Source organism: Anastrepha obliqua, chromosome 3 (genome assembly GCF_027943255.1).
Source record: "Anastrepha obliqua isolate idAnaObli1 chromosome 3, idAnaObli1_1.0, whole genome shotgun sequence".
NCBI lineage: Eukaryota > Metazoa > Arthropoda > Insecta > Diptera > Tephritidae > Anastrepha > Anastrepha obliqua.
This window is the reverse complement of record NC_072894.1, coordinates 76,738,280-76,763,778: the sequence shown is the minus strand read 5'-3', so window position 1 is coordinate 76,763,778 and position 25,499 is coordinate 76,738,280. Positions and strand designations below refer to the sequence as shown.

At 38.3% G+C, this 25,499-nt stretch overlaps 2 protein-coding genes across 3 annotated transcripts; one reads left to right on the top strand and one right to left on the bottom strand.

Annotated features, from left to right (window-relative positions):
- The first annotated feature begins 90 nt into the window (after positions 1-90).
- LOC129242451 (E3 ubiquitin-protein ligase RFWD3) lies at positions 91-2,897 on the top strand. 2 transcript variants are annotated; one of them, XM_054879094.1, is made up of 3 exons: positions 91-779; positions 858-1,973; positions 2,043-2,897. In XM_054879094.1, the coding sequence occupies exons 1-3, from the start codon at positions 410-412 to the stop codon at positions 2,600-2,602; spliced, it is 2,046 nt and encodes a 681-aa protein (XP_054735069.1). In that variant the 5' UTR covers positions 91-409; the 3' UTR covers positions 2,603-2,897. The 2 variants fall into 2 exon arrangements, with proteins under 2 accessions (XP_054735069.1, XP_054735068.1); XM_054879093.1 differs by having other exon boundaries at positions 855-1,973.
- Positions 2,898-9,705: 6,808 nt separating this feature from the next.
- On the bottom strand, positions 9,706-25,332 carry LOC129242081 (odorant receptor Or2-like). The gene is made up of 7 exons (XM_054878641.1): positions 25,042-25,332; positions 24,800-24,938; positions 24,420-24,687; positions 20,696-20,795; positions 17,701-17,802; positions 17,492-17,599; positions 9,706-9,852 (listed from the first exon to the last, which is right to left on the bottom strand). The coding sequence occupies exons 1-7, from the start codon at positions 25,330-25,332 to the stop codon at positions 9,745-9,747; spliced, it is 1,116 nt and encodes a 371-aa protein (XP_054734616.1). The 3' UTR covers positions 9,706-9,744.
- Positions 25,333-25,499: the final 167 nt, after the last annotated feature.

The following is a 25,499-nucleotide window of genomic DNA, read 5'->3' as shown; positions in this document are numbered from 1 at the left end:
GGCAAAAGGGTTTCAGTAATATTTATTAAGAGTTTAGAACTTCAAATAGTACGAAATTTGATATAATGTTAAAAATTTTTAATTTTAACTTGCAATACGGATTATTACTCCACCACTACTAAATTGTGTACGACTTATTATTAAACTGGTCAATTAAATTAGCGTTTTACTAAATTTCTGAGTATTCACTCTGTTCTATTTTAATTGTTCCGGTACCTACATAATTATTAAAATATTTCTGAGAACAAACAAAAGTACAACACTGAGTTACCTCTACCGCTGCTTTTGAATCAAAGTTCTGAAGATTGTATTAGATGCAGTAAATTTCAATCTCAAAATTTAATAGACAAATGTGTGGTTTTTGCCTATTTATTTTGACTGACACTATCTGACTTTTATCGTAAGAAATATGCAAGATTCTGGCTCACATAATGAAACTCAAGGTGATCATAATTATGTTGCTCGTCGTACGCGTTCAACATCCAGTGAGGACTCCAGCATAGAATTTAACAATAGTGGTCGAAGGAGAGAGCGATTTCGGCGCGGACGAGTTCGGAATACAGATCATGACTATATAGCGATTAGAGCAATTAGCGAAGATGATAATGGCGGCGACGTCGAAACTGAAGCTGAACCAAATGCTGAGCATTCCGATGAGACGCAACCAGACAATGAAGAGGATAACAATGATATAGAAGATATAGACCCAGTTAATGGTTTGGCCGAAGCAGCACAGGAAGCGCTAGCTCGGAATACAAACGACGACGATGCAGTAAATGGTAGTACTTACGATTTCAATGTCAATTCAATATTTATTATTTATTGATTTATTTGTAAATATAATTCTTTGATAGCAGTTTCACATGAACCAACACCATTAGATCCTATGGCAGGATCCAGCATCGCTGTTAATGTTGCTGTACCTAACGGAACTGGATCAATAGTAAATTTAGCCACACCATCCCCACCAAAAAAACGCAAACGTCTTACTGGAGACACTCCGAAATCAAATACTCCCCGTGTGAATGCCCTCACGGGGAGCGGTGCTGACGGCGATGAGGAAGATGAGGGAATGACATGTCCTATCTGCCTCGATAACTGGGAAATGTCAGGTGAACATCGTCTAGTATCCCTGCGCTGTGGTCATCTCTTTGGCGACGCATGCATTCGCCGTTGGTTAGCAGAAAGCGCACGTCAGTCGGGTTTTAAAGCATGTCCACAATGTAAAACGAAAGCCACAAATCGCGATATACGCTGTCTATATGCCAAACGTCTACGGGCCATCGATCGCAGTGAAGAGCATCGACTGCGCGATGAATTGGATGAGGAGCGTCGGCGCTCACAGTCACTACAAACAGAAATAGCAGCCTTGAAAATGACACATAAAGTGGTAGTTATGCAATTACAGACTATACAGGATGAGAATGATCGCATAAAGCGGATGTTACGCGCTGGAGCTGGTGGCGGAAGTTTTAGTTATGAAGCTGAATTGGGCGATGACAAGCAATTGTTACGACTACAGATGCAACGACTTTATCTTGAGCGCACAATCGAAATAACTCGCGAGCCTGGCTGTCGTGTATTAATACATGCCGAACGGCATTCATCCATTTTGGCATCACAGAAGAGTGCTCAAGGCCTTTTTCCTGGCTTTGGTATTCGTTTCATCGATGAGCAGTCATTTCGTACCTCAACGTTCTTGCATGCATCGTTGAAATTAATCCGCGATATGTGTTTAAATTCCGATCAGCAGCTTTTAGCTGTGGCTAGCATGGAGACCCGATCAAAGCTTTTCGATTTGCGCTCCCGGCAAGTAGTTTCTATATTTGAACCGGGCGAGAAAGCACTTTGGGCTTGTGCAATGAACCGCAAAGATCGAGAAAATGTGCTGTATTTGGGTGGTTCCAATGGCAGCACATACACATATGACATGCGTTTCTCAGACAACATTTTGGAGGAATACAAAACGGACGGTGAGTACCACTGTTAAATCCAACGATGACAATCATTTCATATTTTTATCTTTCATATTCCAATTGCAGGAGATCTTAGCACTGTGATTAACGTGGCCAGCGTTTCCGTCGGCACGCATTTCCCTTACGGTGGCTTCCTTGTCTGCAAATTGCAATCAATTTGGTTTTACGAATACGTTAATGGTGGCGACATGGTGATTCCAACCCGTCTCAGTATTGAAGGTCCCTTTAGTTCAATGCATTTCGATCCCGCACAGGAAACACTTTTGGTGTCAGCTCGATGCAGTGTACGTTATCCCCAATCCCGTTACATTGTTGGACGCTTGGAGAAGGTAGACGGCACGACGGTACTCAATGTAAAGGTAACATTTAATGGCTCCAAAGCGACTCCAGTGATGACTCGTTGCACACAAGTTGCTATAGAAGCGAATACCCTAGTTGCCGGTTACATGCAGGACGTCAAACAGCTAGCTTTATTTGATGTGCGACGGGAGCAACGGATTCAAACACTACCAGCACAGGAAGTTATCTATGACATTTGTCCAATTCACGTTAGTAATGGTACGTACCTGGCGGGCCTCTCTGAAACTAAATGCCGCATGTACAAACTTACGTCTACAAATAATTAGTAGGTTGTCATAAGACTTAGTAGCAATTTCCTTAATTAAACTTACAACTAATATTCTGTTTTTAATTAGGCTGATGTAGGTATATTTTTATCAAGTTCCATTAAAGTTTTCTTTTCACAAATTGGTAAACAAAATAGCCACTTTATTTTAAATGATTATTTTGGATTGTACTGGCATTGTTTTTGTTAGATGAGGGAGCAACCAAATGATATTTGTGATCATTAAGTCTAGACATAAGGCAGCTAAGGCAAACACTAAAAGGATTTACATTAATAAAGTCTTATAAAATATGGAAGTACGGTTTTATTTAAACGGAATATGAATATAATTCTTTCTAATATATGAAGAATTAAAACGCATTTTGTGTAAATACATGATTTATATATTTTATTAAATTCCCTAATATTATTTTGATTACTCTGATTATATTGATTACTTTGATAGATTTTACAGCATAAACATTGAATACAAAAACATTACAGACTGCTGCTAGAATATCAGTACTGGACCATTCAAAATGATCCCTTTAGTTGGCCTCGACATACTACAGGGTTTGATGGAAAAGTAATGAACCTTCCCGCGCGGAGCGTCTGCCAAGCGATCAACCGAATCGGCTGGTGGGGGAAAATAATCGTTGGACCTTCCCCTTCCACTAGAAACCGGCCCCAGTTCGCCGGCAACAGCGGTGCAGTCAACATCGCTCCGCGCGTGAAAGTTGTTTTAAACTTGTGTTAGGATTTGCAGTGGCGAAAGTGCAGCGATCGTTGGAGCAACGTTACACGATCAAATTTTGCGTAAAGCTAAACAGTTTGTACCTCCAGCAAGCACTGTAAATGCGGCATTTTACAAAGAAGTGCTCCTTCGGCTGAAAAACCGCGTCGCCCGGGTTCGGCCCGACCTCGTCAACAATTGGATCCTTCATCACGACAATGCGCTGGCGCACACCGCCTTTCTCTGCACCTCTGCATTGGCCAAGATGGGGGTTCCCACCGTCCCTACAGCCCAGACCTGTTCCCTCCGGACTTCTTGTTCCCGCGTGAAAAGAAAGCTGAAGTGGAGGCGTTTGGACTCCATCGAGGCGATCCAAAAAACTGTGACAGCCGAATTGAACGCGATTACGGCGGATAAGTTTCAAAAATGTTTCCTGCAGTGGAACGACCGCTACCAGCGGCGTATTAACGTTCAAGGGTCCTATTAGTTGTATAAGCCAAAAGGTTTAATAAAACTGCTTAAAAAAAAATAAGGCTCATTACTTTTCAATCAAACCCTGTAAACATACATATGTCCGGCATGTGAAGGCACCCCGCACGACGCTAACCACCTTTTCACATGCCCCAACAAACCCACTCATCTAATACCCCTCTCTCTCTCTGGACCCAACCCGTCGAAACAGCAAGTTTCCTGGGCCTACCGTTAGATGAGCTAGACGAAGACGACCGGTGATTATACTACACTGGCAGGGCAAAGTTACTGCCATAACAACAACAACATCCCCTTGGTTGGTGGATTTTCACAGATCCTGTAATGGGACATAGCCATGTGCTTACCACACTTCAGAAATCGTGATATGTTCGACGACAAATAATTTAGGATTTGGTTTGCATCTCAGTTTCATTTCAAATAAGACTTCCCAGTGGGAAGTGGGGATTAGGTCGAACACTCTGAAGCGGGTACCTTGTCAGTATGCCCTTTACCAGCTGCCTACTAAAACGCGGAGGGCCCAGAACTGTTTTCCTCGGCACATTTAGAGAGTTTTTGGCAATATATCGCAGATGCGATTGCCAATTACTTCAGTAGCGGAACGTATAAAGACTTATCTGCTGTTGATAGGGTATTGTATCCAGGGAGAATAGCTGTAACCCATTAAGGCCAAGCCGAATCCATCATACAAGGTGATTGCATGTATTTTGTTTTTTCAATTTGGTGGTTTCAATGGCAATATTTCTTGCAATAGAGTTTTATGGGTTGCTGTTTTTGTAGCATTTTACAACAGGGGTTTGTAAGGGCAGTGAATTTATCGGTCGTCATCTTCAATCTGAACTAACGGCGGGCAGAGCACACTTAAATTCCAATCAGCAGACATGCTTTCATCAGACCATATTTTGCATAGTAGCTGATGCATGCACCTTACCAGCTCCTCGCCGCCATGTTTGAATAGCTCAGCCGGTAGTCCGTCGGCGCCGGCGGCTTTATTGTCCTTTAACCGAGTTATCGCCATTCTCACCTCGTCATGGTCGGGTAGCGGAACGACAATTCCGTCGTCAACGATTGGGGTATCGGGATCTTCACATTCTCGGTGACATGCGCAGCTATCACATAGGCTCGAGAAGTGTTCCCTCCATAATTTAAGATTGCTCTGTATTTCAGTCACCAGATCGCCGTCTTTGTTCGTACAGGAAAACGTCCCGGTCTTAAAACCTTCCGTAAGCCGCCGAATTTTCTGGTGGAATTTTCGGGCGTTGTTCCTATTGCCCAGATCTCAAGCTCCTCACCCTCACGTATTTCGGCCTCTCGTTTCTTTTTTCGGATAATACGTCTCTCCTCCTTTTTTAGCTCTCTGTAGCGATCCCACATGGCTCGCGTTGCGCCCGATCGCAGCGTGGCTCTATAGGCGGCATCCTTTCTTTCTGCGGCAGCATAGCATTTCTCGTCGTACCAACTGTTTTTTGAAACTGTTTGCTTAGCTTAATAATGGAAACATAGATGCTGCACTATGAAGATGCTGTATCGGGACATCAGGAGGGCCCGCATCGCCGTTTTGAGTGAAGTGTTCGGAAAGTCTGGAACTACATTCCCTGTGTATCACTAGTTCGAAGCGACCAGGTGGGCGGGCGACTAAGACCTTGTTGTGGGGTTATTTACCGTAAGAATTGATGTATCAAGGGCTTTTAAAGGTTGTTGACGCTGTTGTAGCAGCATAAACATTCACCATACATATATGGGGAATGCTGCTAAAGTGACAGTCCTTGGCCGGATATAAATCCGGGTCGTTCCGGTAACGTAGAACCGACTGTCGTGGGAACGACTTTTAAAGGACGTGCGGCATGCTTAGCTATACGTGATATTAAGCACGCTTGAGAGGCACAATCCCGCGTTCTCAAATCACGTATCTGTGGCCTTCGGTTTCGACCCACACTGACCACGGGGGCATACAAAAAACCCTACTTAGTTGTAGCTTGTCGCTTTCAAACGCATGCCAACTTCTTCGGAAAAATATTTGGTGCGCTTCTCATCATGAGTTCCCAATTTTTCCCTCACATCAGTCGAATTCCACATCGATTTAATATCGCTTCACACCAGCACTCGTTAAAGGTTTGCACTTCGACATCACTTCGAGCGCCTATGCCTTCAGGTCTTCGGACCATCTGTATACCAGTGCTGGAGTTTTCTTTCGAGAGAAGGTGTATTTCAGCTTACATAATCGTCGAGTTCGATCCTGAATTTCCTCCCAAATTTAATACCTGGTATATACCTATTTTTGCTTGTTTATAAATAAAAGTGCTGGATTTTGAAAAATCCCTCGAAAATGTTCTGTTCGGTTTCCATACAATTTTGGCCGAGAGTCGCCAATGTTCGGTCCCGTTAGATTCGGTCTTAAAATGCACTGTTCGGTTACTCTCTTATTATCAATATTATTTTCAATTTATACCATATACATTACCTGAATGATATACCTATGTATATTTATATATATATATATATATAATTGGCGCGTACACGCTTTTTGGCTGTTTGACCGAGCTCCTCCTCCTATTTGTGGCGTGCGTTTTGATGTAGTTCCAAAAATGGAGGGACCTACAATTTCAAGCCGACTCCAAACGGCAGATATAATATTTTTATGAGGAGCTTTTTCATGGCAGAAATACACTCGGAGGTTTGCCATTGTCTGCCGAGGAGCGACCGCTATTAGAAAAAACCTTTTTTTTCTTCATTTTGGTCTTTCATTTGAACCACCGTCCTCTCTGAATTCCGAATGGTAGTTACGCACCAACCCTTTTGGCTACGGCGGGCGCCTGAATGATTAGGCATTTTAAATAGGCCAGCAACTTTTCACAAAATAAATAACAAAATGGTTGGTTTCTTCGTTTTACAGTGTTCCGACTCCGTACAAACAATGGACAAAAATATAAAGTGTGCTCGGAATTTGTTGAAATTTTTTTCCGTACTTTTTTGCAATTTTGCAATTAATTATTGTTGACATGCACAATTATTTAAAAAAATATGAATAGACCAATTTTCAGAAAACAACACAATGTTCCTAAAATTAAGAAAATAAAACGAATATATAAATTAATGATGCAACTGAACTTACATACTCAGAGAAGGAACTTATTTGATGCAAAGAGTTCCATGCTATTATCTGTTTCTTCATTTTCACAAATAAATATATTGCTTAATACTTGAATCGGAACCCCTTGATGATTTGTTGCCTCGAGATGAAATTAATGGATCTGGCGATTATAGCAAATAAGTCATAAACTCTTTATTGGTATACAATTTTTTTTCAGTTTTTCGAGTATGAAAAAGCCGATCATTTTTAAAGCTTTTGTGTGAGCATTCTAACGTTTCTTCAGACATTAACCAAAATACGTTAAAACAAGTAGTTATGTATGATTTAATTGAAAGAAACGACTGGCGCGGTTTGTTAAACTCGGTCAAAATAGCGTAAGGTAGAAGCCACTAAGTCGCATGCCGCATCCCACTGTTCCTTCAAGCGCAGCATGTGATGTACGAATATTTCCGGCGAAGAAGGTTCTCCAAAGCTTCTATAGAGTCTTTCTTTTGCAGAACGGAAGCGTGAGCATGAGAAGCATATGTTGTGAACGTCCTCTAAAATGTTTCCATCGCAGTAGCCGCAATTAGAATTGTCGTCGTGGTTAAACCTATAAAGATATGCTTTGAAGCATCCAGGTCCGCTCAAAAACTGGGTCAGGTCGGCCATCGAAGTAACTGCGCAATATTCTCCTCAGGTACATGGAGACCCCAATTCGCTCTAAGGCATCTACGGTTTTCGCCCAGTTTGCAGAGTTGAAGGCATTTCTGACGTCTAGGGTGATAATCAGGCAGTACTCTTTGGTGCCATTTAGCCAGCGGGTGCAAGCTGGATTGCTGAAGATACTGCATCTATCGTTCACTTCCCCTTCCTAAATCCGAATTGATTTTCGGACAGGCCTCCCTTTGATCTGACTTCCGCGTCTAGTCGATCGGATAAAATGCGTTCGAGCACTTTTCCCGCAGAGTCGGTTAGACATATTGGCCTGTAGCTTGACGACTCCTCCGCTGATTTACCTAGTTTTGGAAGCAAAATTAAATTTTGGTGTTTCCAATTTTAGCGCTTGAAACTGTAGGTCCCTCCATTTGAGGAACAACATCAAGACGCTCGCCATACTTGGCCAAATCGCGAAAAATAAATGTTTTGGGAAGGCGCCACCTGTAGTATTCAATTTGCCTTGATTTGTGACAGTATTAAAAAATTGTTCGCTTTCGGTTGACAGCGTTTTATTCTCAATTTGACGATAAGTCCCTCTCATTCGTTTTCAAGAATGATAGAATACTGATTGTGCTGATTGCGCCTTCCGAATTCGCCGCGTCGTAAGAGCCCACGAATAAACAAGCAAAAGGAAGGGGTCATTAGTTTGTTTACTTTAAATCTCACAAATCACAATATTACCAAGCCATTCACTGAATTTTCACAAGCATGTAATTTATCCTCCTTTTGTTTTTTTTTGTTCGTTTGTTTTCTATCGCGAAGGGAGCTGACGTCAGACTTGTCAAAATCGCGAAAAATAAAGTAACTGTTCCTTAACACGTTGACTGCCGAGCGAGATTTGCTGGTTATCACACAGCGCCGGAAGTGTGCATCACCACCACACCAAAAACAATGCGCCGGCACCCATTGCCCGCCGCGGCGCCATTGAAAAGCCATGCGCCGGGCAATGGGTGCCGGCGCGGCAGTCAACGTGTTAATGGCGCTACCTTAGATATGCAATTCGCCTTGATTTATTTTGTACGGGATTACAAAAGTTTAGAATTTATTTAATAAGACGGCGCTTACACGGGACAACTCGTAACTTGTTGAAGGGGGTGAGATGAAGAAAGGAGGGGGCACCGAGTTGCTCCTGCTAAGTCTATAATAAATAATAAAAAAAAATAAATAAAACAAAATGAAGAGAAGTTGATGAAATAAATGAAGCAAAGCAGTATGAAATAACGTAAAACAAAATATATAAAAATAATTAAAACAAATTAATAAAATGAAAAGAAAAAAGTTTAATAAATTAAATTTAAAAAAATGTGATAAGAGTAATTTGTGACATAAAATATTTGCCTGATACTTATCTGGAATGACCAAAAATAACCCATTGACTTCTTACTAGTCCTCGAAAGTTGAGACTTTAAAACTCGGAAATTGATTAAATAAATATATGGAAACTAAACCCCTTCCCTCGTAAACAAGTAAGGCAATAACTGAAACTTTACATGATTGTAACACAGTCTACAAGCTTTAATTTTATTTTGTTTTTCTACAGTGAGCAAAGATATCCATATATAGATTTAGTATAAACGGTCAGAGGGTGTCTTGGTGGACTTTTCATTGGCCACGCGGATAATTCCATACTAAATTGCGTTTCTCTAAAAAATGTGATTTGTGTGCCTAGTTTTGTATATCCATAGTAGATATTTTATATTTTTTATCGCTAAAAGCTCAGCTTTACTTTATTTAATTAAGGGGTTAGGGCTAATCAGAATTAAAAAAAATTGATTTTTTTGCATTTTCTTAAATTATAATCTCTTAAAAATATTGTGTGAAAATTTGAAGTGAGTCCGACAAATACATTCAACAATTAACAAAGGGCACTCGGGTGCTCCGGAGCGTAACTTTTACAATTATAAATTTTTTTTTTTGAAATTTTGCTAAAGTCAAGTCGAAAGGTGATGTATTAATGCTATGTTTTTATTTTTGTAAAATAAAACTATTGACTAGCAAAAAAAAAATATATTGAAAATCATAATTTTTTCGATCCTTTGACTACCCCTAACCCCTAAAAAAAGTTTTTTTTTGTTAAAAAAATAAACAATTAGAGCATTTTCATGGTCGGTCAAGCAGTTCGTCGAGTGATCCATTTAATTATAGTATCCATTTAATTATCTTTCTTAGTTCCTTTTAGAATGGTAAAGAATGAATAAGCAAAACGCACTATCGCCAGAAAAGAATTCATATTCATAGGCTTTAGGCCGCCAGCAGTGAGCTGTAAAACAAAAAATTATATAAATAAGTATGTTCTCTTCTTCTGAATAGCGTAAAATTAAATATAGTATTGACCGAAACTCATACGGCAAGTATGAGGTTTCCAAGCAAACCTCTACGGTCTTAAACAGACGTGTTTTAGCTTTATAAATTTCTTTGTTGATATTTGTGTTAAGGGGTTACATGGGTTTCGTCGGGTAAAAAAAAGCCTATTTTCAATATTTTTTTTTCTATGTAAAAAAATATTTATTTAATTCAAACTTTTTTCTGTCTTATAGATACATATTTAAAGAATAATTTCTGAAATTTTCAAAAAAAAAAAAATAAAACTCCTCCATTGCGACGTCATTTTCGTTGACCCCTCGAAAAAAAGGTGCATCGGCGTTGTCAGCATAACTCCTGACAGGCTCATCAAAAATGAAAAAACAAAAATAAGAGCTTTAGTTAAGACCATAAACTCGTGCTTCAACGAAGGAAAGAAAAAAAAGTAAAAATTTGAATTTTGGCACACATTTTTGCAAACAAATGAAAATTTTGGTCAAATTTGCTTGTAATTGAAAAAAAAAACAAAATCCTTCGTTCAAGCACGAGTAAATTGTATTTCGAACACCTGTGTAAAATTTCATCAAAATCGGTTGAGTAGTTTTCGAGAACATTTGACAACCGACTTTGAAAACACGGTTCCAAGAAAAACGCGTTTAAAGTTTTGAGTAACAATAAAAGTGGCTTGGAGCGCACACATTCCAAAGGCTGTATCTACGAATTTATTATTCGGATCGACTTGAAAATTTAGGATAATATTCCTGAGAAGTTGTAGAAATTAATAAGAAAAAAAATCGATTTTTTGAACCAACGAAACCCATGTAACCCCTTAACAATCAGTCAAAAGTTTTCAGTAAGTTTAAGAAGTGGGAGATTGGATAGGCTGAATAAAAACTTCCAGCCTATTGCTCCGAAGACAGGTTCTATTCACTTTGGCAATATGTGTTTGGATTGTTGTTAGGTTGGAGCTTCCTCACGAGTTGGCCCATGTCTCTGGATGGAATAGTTAACTCAGATCATTTAATTTTTACCCATTTTTTCGCCAGGAAATAGCACAGTCTTCGAGTTTTAGACACTCCAATTGGGGTGGGCTTAGGCGAATTTAAGTCTAGCTTGATGTCTTTGATGATAAGAAAGAGATTTCAGGTGGCAATCGACTGAATAATTCAACCCCTACTGCCATATTTCCCATTATTTTTGTTTCGCTAATTTCTAGTTTTAAATTGTGTTTTTTACTTGCATACAACAGATTGTAGAATGAAAAAAACATAAATAATCTGTTAATTGTTGTAAATGGTATGTTATGTATAGGGTGATCAACCTAGAAGTATCGGATTTTATATTGAAATAAAACAACGACATTTTTTTAATGATAATCCCTTTCAAAATATGGCTGCAACTTCGCCGTAATTCGGCTATCCGTAAACACAATTTTTAATGACTCGCAACTCGCTGAAGGGCTTCCGTCGGTATTTCGAGAATAACTTTAGTAATGTTGGCTTTCAATACCTCAATCGAAGCTGGTTTATCCACAAGGTATCGAGACTTTTCATACCTCCACAAATAAAAGTCCAAAGTGTGATATCACACGATCTTGGTGGCCAATCCACTGGTCCGATGCGGGAGATAAATTGCTCACCGAAACGACGCGGAGTTAATCCATCTTGTTGGAACCAAATGTTGTTGAGATTACCGACTTCAATTTCCGGCATCAAAATGTTGTTTATCATGGCGCGTTAGCGTTCGCCATTCTCTGTTACATTGGTGCTAGTCTCGTCTTTGAAGAAATATGGGCCGATGTTCCTCCAGCCCATAGGACGCACCAAATGGTTATTATCAATAGATGTAATGTCTGTATTTGAATGGCTTCGGGTTGCTCTTCAGCACAAATTTGGCAATTTTGCTTATTGACGTAGCCATTAAGCCACAAATGGGCGTCATCGCGAAACAAAACTCGCACGGTGAACCTTTTTCACAGAGCGTTGATTTTCGTAATACAATTATATCCGATTTGTAAACGTTTTTGAGGCGTAAGTCTTTCCATAATGAAATGTCAATGAATACTGAAAAAAATTGTATACTGTAAGGCCTTTGATAATATTCTACTATGGCTAATGGAAATTTTCAAAGCGTGTCTAAACTTATGTGATAATATATTCCAAATAGCTGGAAACCTGTTGGAGTCGTCTTCATTCCAAAGGTAGGCAGAAGGAGACGTGAATCAACGAAGGACTTTAGGCCAACTAGTCTGTCGTCCTTTCTATGTCATATTATGGGTTTCCCAATAGGTGTCACTTGCATTTTAACTACAATATCAGCATTTTTCCATAAAAAAAATAAATATGGTTACGCATCTTAAAAAATCCTACATACTTAGTCGTGCCACAAGTTCTGTTACAAGTTAAGTCCGTTATAGATATGAAATCATAACATTTTTTTGATGAAATTAGTTTTATTTAATCAAATAAAATTTCTTATTTTCATTCGAAATGGTCACCATTTGCTTTTCCACAAGCCTTCAAATGATTAGACCATGACAGCACGCACAGTTTCCATGGATATGCTCGCTGCTCGAACCTGCGCTGTGATTCTATCTCGAACGGCTTTTAAGACTGCACTGGCTCAAACCAGGCGAGGACGACCACTTCTTTTTCTGTCTGCCAATTCAGACGTTCGGCCACCGAAGCCGAAGGGTTGGTGCGTGACTACCATTCGGAATTCACAGAGAGAACGTTGGTTCGAATCTCGGTGAAACACCAAAATTAAGAAAAAAAATTTTATAATAGCGGTCGCCCCTCGGCAGGCAATGGCAAACCTCCGAGTGTATTTCTGCCATAAAAAGCTCCTCATAAAAATATCTGCCGTTCGGAGTCGGCTTAAACTGTAGGTCCCTCCATTTGTGGAACAACATCAAGACGCACACCTCAAATAGGAAGAGGAGCTCGGCCAAACACCCAAAAACGGTGTAAGCGCCAATTATATACTACTGTGGGCAAAAAGTAAGGTGAATTTATTTGTCAAACTTCGCAGGATTAAAATTTCGCTGTAGTTATTTTTTCCATGAGTTGGCAGCACTGTTAATAACATCTGGGCCAATTTTAATGTGAATGTCATTATCAGTAATATATTTACGCTTGTGTTTACCAAACGACCAAGAGGACATTTTTCGATTTTTACAATGTCTGATTTTTGGTGATTCGACCATGTCGCAGAAAAATGTTTATAAGTGGTACAAAGACTTCAAAGAGGGTCGAGAGCGTGTAGATGACTTGGAGCGCTCCGGACGACCAGCGACGTCAACAGATAACCAACACGTCAATAAAGTGAAGAAGTTAGTACTCAAAAATCGTCGGTTGACTGTTAAAGGCCTTACTGATATGATCGGAATATCAGAAGGATCTGTGAAAACCGTTTTGAAAGACCATTTGGGCCTACGAAAAGTCAAATCTCGTTTGGTACCGAAAACTCTCAATTTCTTGGAAAAAAGTCGTCGCGTTGATGTGTGTGAAACAATGCTTTCAGACTATCAGGACAAGCTCAAATGCATCATTACGGGAGATGAGACTTGGATTTATGCTTACGACCCTGAAACAACCGACCAATCAAGCGAATATCGTGCTAAAGCACGTCAAAGTCGTTCAAAAATAAAGGTCATGATGACAGTTTTTTTCGATTTTCGTGGTGTGGTGCACTATGAATTCCTTTCACCTGGCCAAACTGTTAATAAGGAATATTATTTGAGCGTTAAGCGTCGTTTACGTGAAGCAATTCGTCTAAAAAGGCCAGAATTATGGGCCAACAACTCTTGGTTTTTGCATCACGATAATGCACCGTCTCACACTGCACTCGTTCTTCGTGACCATTTCGCCAAAAATTCCACGCATACCGTATTCGCCTGATTTGGCTCCGTGTGACTTCTGGCTATTCCCAAAACTCAAGAGACCCCTCCGGGGAACGCGTTTCGATTCGATTGAGGAGATAAAAGCTGAATCGAAGAAGGTGCTGATGGCTATACCGGAAATGGACTATTTGGCACGTTTCGGGGATTGGAAAAATCGTTGGCATAGTGGATTTCATCGAGAGGGGATTATTTTGAAGGGGATGAAATTGATTTACAAGAATAAATAAACATTTTTCATTTTACAACCAAATTCACCTGACTTTTTGCCCACAGTAGTACATATGTATATATATATAATTCAGACGTTTGGGAAAAACGATTGATCATGCAGTAAATAAACATTCTCGAAATATTAAGCTTTTCCAGCAATTCGTAAATCTCACTTGCACTTTTACCATATTTGTGTAATGCAATCACTGCACTCCGATTTTCCTTAGCTCCCCACTTCATTGTTAACAAGCGAAATTTGCCACGAAACTGAATATAATTTATGAGTAGACAATGCATACGAACAAAAGCAAAAATAACGGAACTTTTTTTCGTGAATTTGTTCTCGACATGCATTGTCAAATGTGTCCCAGAATTTATGGCAAGACTAAGTACATATTTATCTGTGGTCGTAAGCAATAACCGTTCTAAGTGCAAAATGTCTTCTTTTATTATTATTATTAACTAACTAAGACCAAAGAGTACTTGCTGCCTGGGTTTACAATGGAACATTATATAAATGCCAATTTGTTTTTATTAAAATAATACATTGTTAGTGTCTTGGCAATTAGGTAAAGATAGAGTTTTGTTAGTGAAATACTATATCATTTTACTGCCATAAGCTACTCTCTCTTAATGAGTAAAAGAAAAAAATATATGCAGAAAATATAAAAACTAACAACGCACAATTAAATTTTCTGGATTACATAGTTTCTATGTCTATAAGGTGCATATGGTAGTTGAGGACATGCTTGTATGTGGCTATATCTTTTCGAAACCATTATTTTTATTTTTGGTAATTTTTAAATAAGACATGTAGGACTAAAACTGAATTAAAGAAATGAAGAGACACGCAGTTATGGTCGCCATATGTATGTATGAATGTGCAAATCACACCAACTTTGAAATCCCTGATTTTCTTAAGTGCGTCCATTCATTCGTTCAGAAGGTGAATTTAATTTTCAATATTGGAATCAGGCGGTGATGCAGAATCGGTTGCAAAACGCAAAAAATACGAGGAACGTTCTGACACTGTCCGATCTGTAGAATTTATTCAAGAAGTGCAAGCGATCATTGACGAGGGCACTTCAAAACCAATGAGGGTAATTGCGAGAGAACTTAATGTTTTTAAGGGTTTTATCCGTCGGGTTTTCCATGAAGATCTCCGGTGTAAATCCTATGTTATGCGTAGAAGACAGTTTACTTGCATGTCGGAGCAAACACAAGAACAGCGAGTTATTCGATCTAAATGCAAGCAAAATAAAATACTTTGAAGCGCCTGAGATGTTATGGTTCCATGGTTTTTTCTGACGAAAAATATTTTTACCAAGGCCAACAGACCAACCACATAAATGACACATGCTATGTTCTAGTCCTACCGAGGTTCCTGTCGTCATGCACACGAAGTTTCCAACCACTGTTATGGTTGTGAACAACCAAGGAGATGTCATTCTTTACTTAAGTATTTCGAGCGAATTCTGCTGAATATATCGGCATACCGCTACTTATTTTTCTAATAGCAGCCGTTCCACCGCAGCCAATGGCAAACCTTCGAGTGTATTTCTGTCATGAAAAACTTCTCATAAAAAATATTTGCGTCGCGAAACGTCATGGAGGTAGTCATCAAAAGACTGCAACGTCATATGAAATGGTTCCAAAAGTGAAGAAGCGACTTCAGCGAAATCCCCGACGAAGTGCCAATAAAATGGCGAAAGAACTGAAAATATTTGACCGTAGCGTCCAACGCATACTGATACGGTACAATAAACCAAAGCCGAAAACCAAGAAATGCAAATAGTTAATTTTTCTATAATGAACATTACTAAACATCGTTTGTAAATTATTTTCATAGAAATTTAAATTTTTCATTGAGATGGTCATCAAAAGAAATGGTTCAAAAAGTGAAGAAACGACTTGAGCGAAATCCCCGTCGAAGTGCCAATCAAATGGCGAAAGAACTAAATATATTTTACCGCAGTATCCGCCGCATACTGAAAAAACAAGTTCCAAAACGCGCATAATCTCAAACTAAAGCAGCAACAAGTCAATTCGTAAACTCCCAAAACTATAGGGTTTATTTGACCGACCGTTCATACGAGAATTTGAGTAATCAATTAGCCCCAGGTAATGGTTTGGGCCGGTGTAACCGCAGAAGGGCGCTCTCCAATCGTTTTCATCGAGCCTGGCGTCAAGGTAAATGCGAAATATTATCGGGAAAGTATTCTGGAGGTTGCTTTGAAGCCGTGGGCAGACAAACATTTCGGTGGCAGACCATGGAAGTTTTAAAAAGGACTCGGCACCGTCTCACAAAGCTCGAGCGAACCAAAAATGGCTAAAAAACAACGTTCTGATCCTCATACAATCAATGGCTCTCAAATTTACCAGATGCGAATCCGATGAATTATACCCTTTGGGCCATTTTGGAGAGCAAAGTCTGAACTAAAAGATTCCTCAGTCTCGTGGCGCTGAAAAAAGCCATTATCCGCGAGTGGGCCAAAATACCTGCAAGTTACATCCGGGCAGCTTGCGGTTCGTTTCTGGACCGTCTCAAGGTCATAGTCAAGGCAAAAGATGGTCATATCGAGTAAAAGTAAATTGATTCTTAATTTTGTATTATTTGAATTGAAAAAAAGTAATTTTGCAAACTAAATTGATGATCGTTTTAACCGGTTGCACTTCGAGTGCCGGACCCTGTGATACCGTTTTGGTCAATATGAAGAAGGAGCATTTGATTGGCGCATGCAATCGTTTCTGGATCGGGATCGAGAAGGTTATTGCAGCTAATGGAAATTTTATTGGATGATTTAATAAATATAAAATAACTTAATGTTGTGTAAAAAATTAGTGAAGCTTCATTAAATTTTGTTCAAAAAAAGCTAATTACTTTTGCTCTCAAGTTTCTCTCAAATACTATACGCACCCTATATAATAAAATAAAGGTTCTATTGTTATTTTTCGGTCGCCATATGGTATTTAAATCGACTTCACCGGCATTAAGGAAGCTGAGAAGCGGCGAGTCGAAGGTAGCTATGGATTTCTTATGCAGGCTTAGGCGGTTGTTGCTTGTGGCCTCACAATAAAACCTTACCAGCACTCTTATCTAGCATCTGCATACATACATACATATAAATCTATGGTATATACAAGGCGAGGCAAAAAGTGTGACCCTATTTGAAAACATTGAAACTTTTTCATGTGCCGATTAATACAACTTTTTTCACTTGATATTTACGAAATTTACAAATTTACGCAAATGCTCTAGCTCTCAAGAACAACGTGCGCCAAGAAGAGAAGCCGAAATTTGCTCCAAAAAATATTTTTTTGTTTTCCAAACATGAAAAAATTATATAATTATTATTACAAAAATACATACAACTTAAATCTTTTCAATTAAATATGGAATTACTGCAAAATAAAATCGGACCGTACTTTAGCGGCACCTTGTATGTACTGTACATCCTTGTACCTTGTAATATATATCAGCACATACCTCTAAGGGCTTTTGACCAATAACCATTATTAACAAGATGTGTTTGCGAAAGTCCTTGTTACGATCAATCCAATTACAGTTATAGGCAGCGTGAGCAATATTTATACCCTTTGAGTTGGAGTCAGAAGGTTAAGAGAAAAATATTAATATACCATATAAAAAAATGTACATACATAAATACGGACTTCAAAGTAAGAAATTGAATTTACCTCAATGCAAAAACAGTTGGCCAGCCAAAAGATGAAATATGTCGAAATTGTTACAATAAAAACTAGTTGAATGTCTGTAATCATAAAAGCCAGATTGTAGTCCTGCAACAAGACGCCTCCAAATTAACGGAACATTTGTAATGACATTTGTAAATGACGCAACAAAAAAATTTGAATAAATTTTAAACTATGTTAAAATGAATTTTAATTAACAAAAATGTTTAAACATTTAGAGGACGGCTAAAGAAATACTTTAGGCAAATCATCTGGATAGTTGGGAATTGTACAAAATTACAAGTAAAAGGATGTGAGTTTGACAGTTGTTTAGGTGTGTGATGGTGTGAATGCTTAGTCTTTTTGCTTGGGTGTACTGGAGGATTTTTATGGTAAAAATAAAAACAATAGAATATCGACAAACAAAAAAAAAAAAAACAAAATAATATATTTTACTTGGAAAATTTACATAGCATACATAGCAAATAGTTTTAAGTTATAATACATAATTCTTATTTTTTTTAGAAATATCAAAATTTGTACGACATTATTTAGAATTTTTGATACGATTTTCCATAAAATTTAATAATTTTTTATGCAACCAGGTTACACACAAGAGCATTTTGGAATCAGGTGATCTCAGCTGTGGGCTTGTTTTGAGGACCAGCTGAGGGTGTTTTTATTAAGGGATCTGTACAATGGACTTGGGTCACAGCAAAATGACAAAAAAAAAAAAAAAAAAATTAGGTGAGGCGGATCCATCTTGCCTAAAAGTATATTAGAAACTAGGATCATAATAAAGTATTTGCCATTCGGGGCGGTAAAAACTATAGGACTCTATTTGCAGTAAGATATCAAGACCCATTCAGCAACCTAGAATACTTTCTCAGCCTAACATAAACATTAGTAAATACCCATCAAATATGTTTGTTGTAATCATAAGTTGATATCCCGATATGCTATCGATAAATGCCAATAAAATGTGCAAGTAGCGCTTGATTTCATTAAATTACTTCACATTCTAGTTGAGAATTGAAGCTAAGTGTACTGCGCGAATGAAATAATATGTAAATAACGTCAATTGCTAAACAAAGTGCGAGGTCTAAAAACTTTATATTCAAAGAAAAAAAAAATCGTATTACAGTTTGTTGGTTTCGTATGCAAAAATCTTGAGGCATATTGCAGATTTACGAAATGACAGTGCACGTTAACACAAATATGATTTTTTATACATCAGAGGCCTTCATTTTCTTAATTAAGTTTAGAGTTTAACAAAGCGCGCCAGTCGTTTCTTTCTCATGCTAAACGGCGCCAGTTGAACACACTAAGTGAAGCCAAGTCCTTCTCCACCTGATATTTCCAACGCAGAGGAGGCCTTCCTCTTCCTCTGCTACTACCAGCTCATCGAAGCCACATCGAATACTTTCAGAGCCGCAGCTTTGTATCCATTCGGACGACAAGCGTAACCGCTGGATCTTTATTCGCTGCACTATGTCAACGTGCAAAAGTCCAAAAATCTTCCGCACAATCTTTCTCTCAAACACTCCAAGCGTCGCTTCATCGGATATTGTCATCGTCCACAATGCTGCGCCATACCTTAGGACGGGCATGATGAGAGCCTTGTAGCGTGTTAGTTTTGTTTGTCGAGAGAGGACTTTACTGCTCAGTTGCCTACTTAGTCCAAAGTAGCACTTGTTAGTAAGAGAGATTCTACGTTGGATTTCTAGGCTGACATTGTTATCAGTCTTAATGCTGGTTCCTAAATAAACGAAGTCTTCTACAACCTCGAAATCATAACTGTCAACAGTGACGTGGGTGCCGATACACGAGTGCACTAACTGACCCATTCGCTTTGTTTGCATCTTTATCCAGTTTGGAAAAGGCAGAACTAACAGTGCGGTTGTTAAGGTAGATGATGTCAATATCATCGGCATACGCCAACAATTGTACGCTCTTACAAAAAATTGTGCCTGAGCGATTAATTTCTGCGGCTCGTTCGACCTTTTCTAACATCAGGTTAAAGAAGTCACACGACAGAGAGTCACACTGTCTGAAATCTCGTTTGGCGTTGCTGGCAACGTTATCTTGCATAGCCGTAATAGTTTTGCGGGGATACCAAATTCAGACATCGCGGCATATGGTACATAACTCCTTTTCGTACTGTCGAATGCAGCTTTGAAGTTGACGAAAAGATGGTGTGTGTCGATTTTCCTTTCATGAGTTTTTTCAAAGATTTGGCGTATAGTGAATATCTGGTCGATTGTGCACCTTCCAGGTCTAAAGCCACACTGATAAGGTCCAATCAGTTGGTCAGACAGAGGTCTTAACAATGGAAAAACATGGTCTCTACCTGACAGTTTTGTTTAATATATGTGTATAAATAATTTGCGCTTACACCCTTTTTTGGGTGTTTGGTGGAGGTCCGTCTCTTATTTGGGGCTGCATCGTCATGTTGTTCCATAAATGGAGGGACCTATAGTTTTAAGATGACTCCAAACGGCAGATATGAGGAGCTTTTTCTTGGCAGAAATAATCTCCGAGGTTTTTCATTGCCTGCCGAGGGACGACCGCCATTAGAAAAATCTTTTTTTATTATTTGGTCTTTCACCGAGATTCAAACCCATGCACTCCCAAATGATAGTCACGCACCAACCCATTCGGCTACGGCGGCAGATATCACGTTGATGTAAATACATGGGATGAGTAAAGCCTTGCTATATTATATTTCTTTAAAAATAAGCACTTATTTGTTTGTATTTCTCTCATTGCTGTAAAAGAGTCATAATCCAAAAATCTCATATATCGAACAATTCCAAAGATTTCTATTTACTATGCATCGTAAGCAAAATAAAATACATATGTATTTTTAACCAATGAGATATCGCCATTAATTTTTTAATGGCATATAAGAAAACAGCTGGCCGTTTTTGAATATTTTTTTAATTTTTGTCTTTTCGTATTATGTCACTCTTGCAGCAAATTAATAAAATGCATATCTCACCATATTTGAATAAACGATTATGACGCAAGGTATTATGCAAAAAATGCTGACATCTACAAAGTTTCCAACAGAAAATAATGCTTCCAAGTCCTTGTGATATCTAAACACATATTTAATATTAAAAAAAAATAAACAAATTAATTCAAGGTTGTCAAGGGTGAAAGAAAAAGGAAAAAATAGCGGTACTTTATACAAATTTAAATTTTACAGAATACGAGGGGTGCCTTTTATATTTCGGGATTTGGCAACCCTGGTGTTGCAATCTGGTAACTGACAGCTGTATCGCAAAGTTTGACATTTTTTGGCTTTTACGTACTCAGAACGTTTTGAAATACCAGCGCTACTTGTGTTGTTTACAGTAACTTAAAAGATTCATATCGGTCCAAAAATGGAATTAAATCCTGAACATTTTCGTGCGATTATTTTTCACAACTTTCGACGTGGATTAACTCAGCAACATTGCGTGGATGAACTTAATTCATTTTTTGGCGATGAAGCTCCATCAAGGACCAGTGTTTATCGATGGTATGGTGAATTCAATCGGGGTCGTAGTTCACTCCAAGACGAATTTCGTGAAGGTCGTGCAAAATCAGTTGTTGTACCGAAATCCATTGATGCTGTGCGCGAACTGATATTGCAAGATCGTCCTGTGACCTATCGTGAGATTGAGACAATCTTAGGCATTAGTGGGACCAGCATACATTCAATATTGCATAAACATTTGACTGTCAAAAAAATTTGTTCGCGTTGGATCCCACATAATTTGTCAATCGCTCAAAAAAGGCTCGTGTCGATTGGTCGAAGGAAATGCTCAAAAAATACCATCGCGGAGCTTCAAAACACGTCTATGACATCGTGACAGGTGATGAAGCATGGATTTACGCGTATGAGCCCGAAAGTAAACAGCAGTCGACTGTATGGGTGTTTCAAGATGAGCCAAATCCAACAAAAGTTGTTCGCGCACGAAGCACTTCCAAGCAAATGGTCGCCTGTTTTTTCTGAAAAACTGGACATGTCGCAACCGTACCGCTAGAACAACGCAGAACAGTAAATTCTGAGTGGTACACAACCATTTGTTTGCCAGTTGTCTTCCAAGAGATTAGGAAAACCAATCGCCAAAGACGGATCACTCTTCACCAGGACAATGCGAGCTCTCACACATCGGCTCAAACAACTGCATTTTTGAGCACCCAAAACATCGAATTAATGGGTCATCCTGACTTCTCACCGAATGACTTCTTTTTATTCCCGTACGTAAAAAACAAACTGAGAGGTCAACGTTTTTCGACACCTGAAGAAGCGGTTGCGGCATTCAGAATGCATGTTTTGGAGGTACCTCATTCAGAGTGGCAAAAGTGCTTCGACAATTGGTTCAAACGCATGCAAAAGTGTATAGATCTTCATGGAGAATATTTTGAAAAACAATAAAGTGATTTTCGATGATTAAAATTTGTTTTTGTTCTCTAATCCCGACATATAAAAGGCACCCCTCGTACTCATTCAAAGTGAAATAATTTTGCCCGATTCATTCTCAACACGCAGAGGGCTTTTATGGGGATAGAGAAAGTTTCTTGGCATTCAAGTTAAATACATTTCAAAAGAAAAACATGCAAATCATAATGTCATGGACATTGTAAAACGGCTTGGCTTGGGATGGAAAATGGGGCTTAAAAGGCGTTTTGTATCCCAGTAATGCATTCCTAACCCTGGCTAGCGAAAATATCTTTAATATATGAATGTATGATAGATACTTAAGGCACCTTTCTGGTCTAGAGACGTGAAAATGAAAGATGTTGAAAATTGAAGAAAAAGAATCGGTATCAATTGAAAATCGTTTTTATTCATTAGATCAATTATTTATTAACAAAAAAAAAATATTTCTTTCAGTGATAATAATAAGAAAATGTCTTTCCCTGACGTAACACGTGCCACTGGCGTAACTGATTGGACTGCTCAGGTACGTCTGAAAAATTCGGGCGATTATTCATCAGGAGATATGTCGCTATGGTGGGTAGCAGATTTACAAAAAGAAAATTTTCTAGATATTTTTTCGGTTTATTGGAAAAACAAAAATGAAAGGATTTTTTTCACGTTCTCGCTCTTAAAAAAAATAGAAAAATTGATTATAAAATTCAATTCTGCTACCCGCGAGAGCTTCAAGTCTACTTAATAACATATTAAAAATTCAAATCAATCGGTTCAGTATTTTTGAGAAATTACCGACGCCTAATTTAAAAATAATTATTAGTTTTGTGGGAATCGTACTCCAACCCGTCCCGTTTTAAAGGACTGTAACGTCTAACCTACAACGATTTTCAATATAAAAATTTCCAAGTATATTCTTGAAAGTATAAACTATCCTAACATGAAAAAATCGATTTTTTCGAAATTCTAGACCAGAAAACATCTTTGGTAAACAAAATATTAACGTTTATGGCTTCGACTATACTAAAGTTGGTATATTTTAATCTCTCTCTGGTCTAAGTCGATCATTTGCATAAAATATATTCAGCAGTCTAATCAAGACAGAGCTGGTATTCAATCTCAGAAGACCGACCTAATCAGCGCATGTGGAAATGTAGAAGATTGTGACCAGTTATGTAACCTTTTCCCAGCAACCACCCATAAATATATATTTTACTGAACGCTTAACAGTGCAATTAGTTTAGACATAAACTAAATTTACGTTACGTAACAACTTAAAGTTTACTCAAGCTGTCAAATCAGCTTACGTATGTAGCGTCATGTCAAATAAATAAGAGCACGCAATTTTTCTTTATATGTATATAATAATCTTTTTTCTTAGTTTCATTGAGTTCGATAAATAGTTCTAACAAAAAATAATCCCTATCTTTTTTACCTATACAACGTCTTGCTTACTCGTCGGTGACCTCATTGCCTTCAATCTCGCAGTGGTCTGGTATCAAGCAAGGCATGACTTTGCCTTTCGCTTTCAGAGCAAATGGGATATTCAAACTGTTATCGAGGCTTACACTGCCTCAGACCAATAGTCACACTACGCTTGCACCAAGCGGCCTAAGTGGTGAGGGAGCTGACCTTCGAAACATTCAATGGAAAGAATACAGAGGTGGCGACATCATGGTGTCAGTGAATTCGACAGAATCAGCTTATTTGCTACGTACTCGTAATAATACAATACTTGTACTCATTTTATTGTTGTATTGCTTTTCATTTTTACTGTTATTCACGAGCGAATTCCCGCTACAGCGTGATTATCTTTCCTGTTTCTTTATTGTTTTTCAACGAGAATGGCTCTCGCTGTTGTCATAACCTTGTAATCCGTCATTTTTGTTCTAAAAATGCCAAGTGTCAGAGAAGCACAGTCTAGATCGAGTTTACAATGAACTTCGCTCTATAGAGTTATTTGATGCAAGCTCAAATTGCGGTGTGCATCCATCTTTCTGACTCATTCATTCGTCGCTATGCATCCTCATCCCCTTTACAGTCTCGCTTTGGCCCTAGTAGCTGTTTTCTATTTCCAAAAGAGAAATCATCTCTTAAACGGCAAAACCATGGTACCCTAAGAGACGTCAACGCAGCTTTATAGCCAACCGATACTTTTTATACAAACCCTATATGAAGTGAAACCCACTCGCGGAGAGATTCTACCATGTAGCGTAAGAAAAAATCGGAAAAATATCAAATTCAATTACCTCACTTTTTGAGAACTCGGTAATGAACTTTGTAATGCAATAATACTTACTTGAGTATTAGTACGTGGCGTTGTATGCATTTTTTAATGCATTTTAATGCTTCCAATTCATTCATCTCAGACATACTTTCCAATTTCTGTTGCAGATCTTTCATTAGGAAAATGCCGAACGAGATGGATATCATAAGCACACACAAATATGAAACGTACGTTAAAAGTACTATTGGTGCAAGCCATAAGGCTTGTAAAACGGAGATTATCTCATAATATGGACTTGCGTACAAATCGATGCCTGGGAATTGAACTTCCACCAGTAGTTCTGAAAAGGAAAGCACGTACGTCTGTGTATATGAGTACTTGTTTATTCGCAAAGAGTAAGTGCGCGGATTTTTTAACATAATTTTGCTTATTAATGTTCACTATTCTCTCACTGCTACTACTGGTCATCATCTGTATGGAGGAAAGACAAAAAATACAGATTATCATGATGCTGAATAATAATATGGAGGCACGTCGTGTTTTTCGGGTGAATCCATGTAGTTTTTGCATTGTCATTTCGTTATTTTCGATCTAAAAATGGTTAGGTATAATTAGAATAGAAAACATGACATAAGCAATAAGCGGATACATGATTCAATTGCAAAATTTTAGTTTTGGTTGCTTCTAAACTCACCTGTAGGTCAAGATACCAGTTCTCAATATCGTCGAAAAAATTCAAGAACCTCTCCTGTTTGGAGAGCACCAAAAAAGATCGAATTGTTATCGTAACTAGACCTGAAACTTTGAATAAATTTGCCACAACTTCTTCGAAATTATTCCAAATTGTATATATCCTATAAAATGTAGCAAAACAACAGAAAATTGGCAGAGAGAGCAAACAGAAAGCGAGTTGTCGATCTCCTAAATAACCAACTCGTTTCATATATTCCAAATGCACATTGAACAATTTCCTACAGAAACTCATTTTTATGCTGAGAAAATCTTTTGTTTGCAGACGATAAAATTTCTGGAACGTATGCCCATAAACAAGAGCAGACCTTTATATAAAACTTTCAAATATATTAGGTATTCTAATTGTTAATCTATTTTTGTAGATGTGCAAACTGTGTGGCAGAGCCCATGCAATCAATT

What these genes read in the sequence shown, in the direction of transcription:
- LOC129242081 (XM_054878641.1), bottom strand. Translation starts at nt 25,332, where the DNA reads ATGAGTTTCTGTAGGAAATTGTTCAATGTGCATTTGGAATATATGAAA. An exon ending in CGCCACGTACTAATACTCAA is followed by an intron (nt 20,796 to 24,419) that starts GTAAGTATTATT and finishes ATATGTGTTTAG; the next exon opens with ATATCACAAGGACTTGGAAG. An exon ending in TTGGTCAAAAGCCCTTAGAG is followed by an intron (nt 9,853 to 17,491) that starts GTATGTGCTGAT and finishes TTTGTTTTACAG; the next exon opens with CTCACTGCTGGCGGCCTAAA.
- LOC129242451 (XM_054879093.1), top strand. Translation starts at nt 410, where the DNA reads ATGCAAGATTCTGGCTCACATAATGAAACTCAAGGTGATCATAATTAT. An exon ending in CGACGACGATGCAGTAAATG is followed by an intron (nt 780 to 854) that starts GTAGTACTTACG and finishes ATTCTTTGATAG; the next exon opens with CAGTTTCACATGAACCAACA. An exon ending in GGAGGAATACAAAACGGACG is followed by an intron (nt 1,974 to 2,042) that starts GTGAGTACCACT and finishes TTCCAATTGCAG; the next exon opens with GAGATCTTAGCACTGTGATT.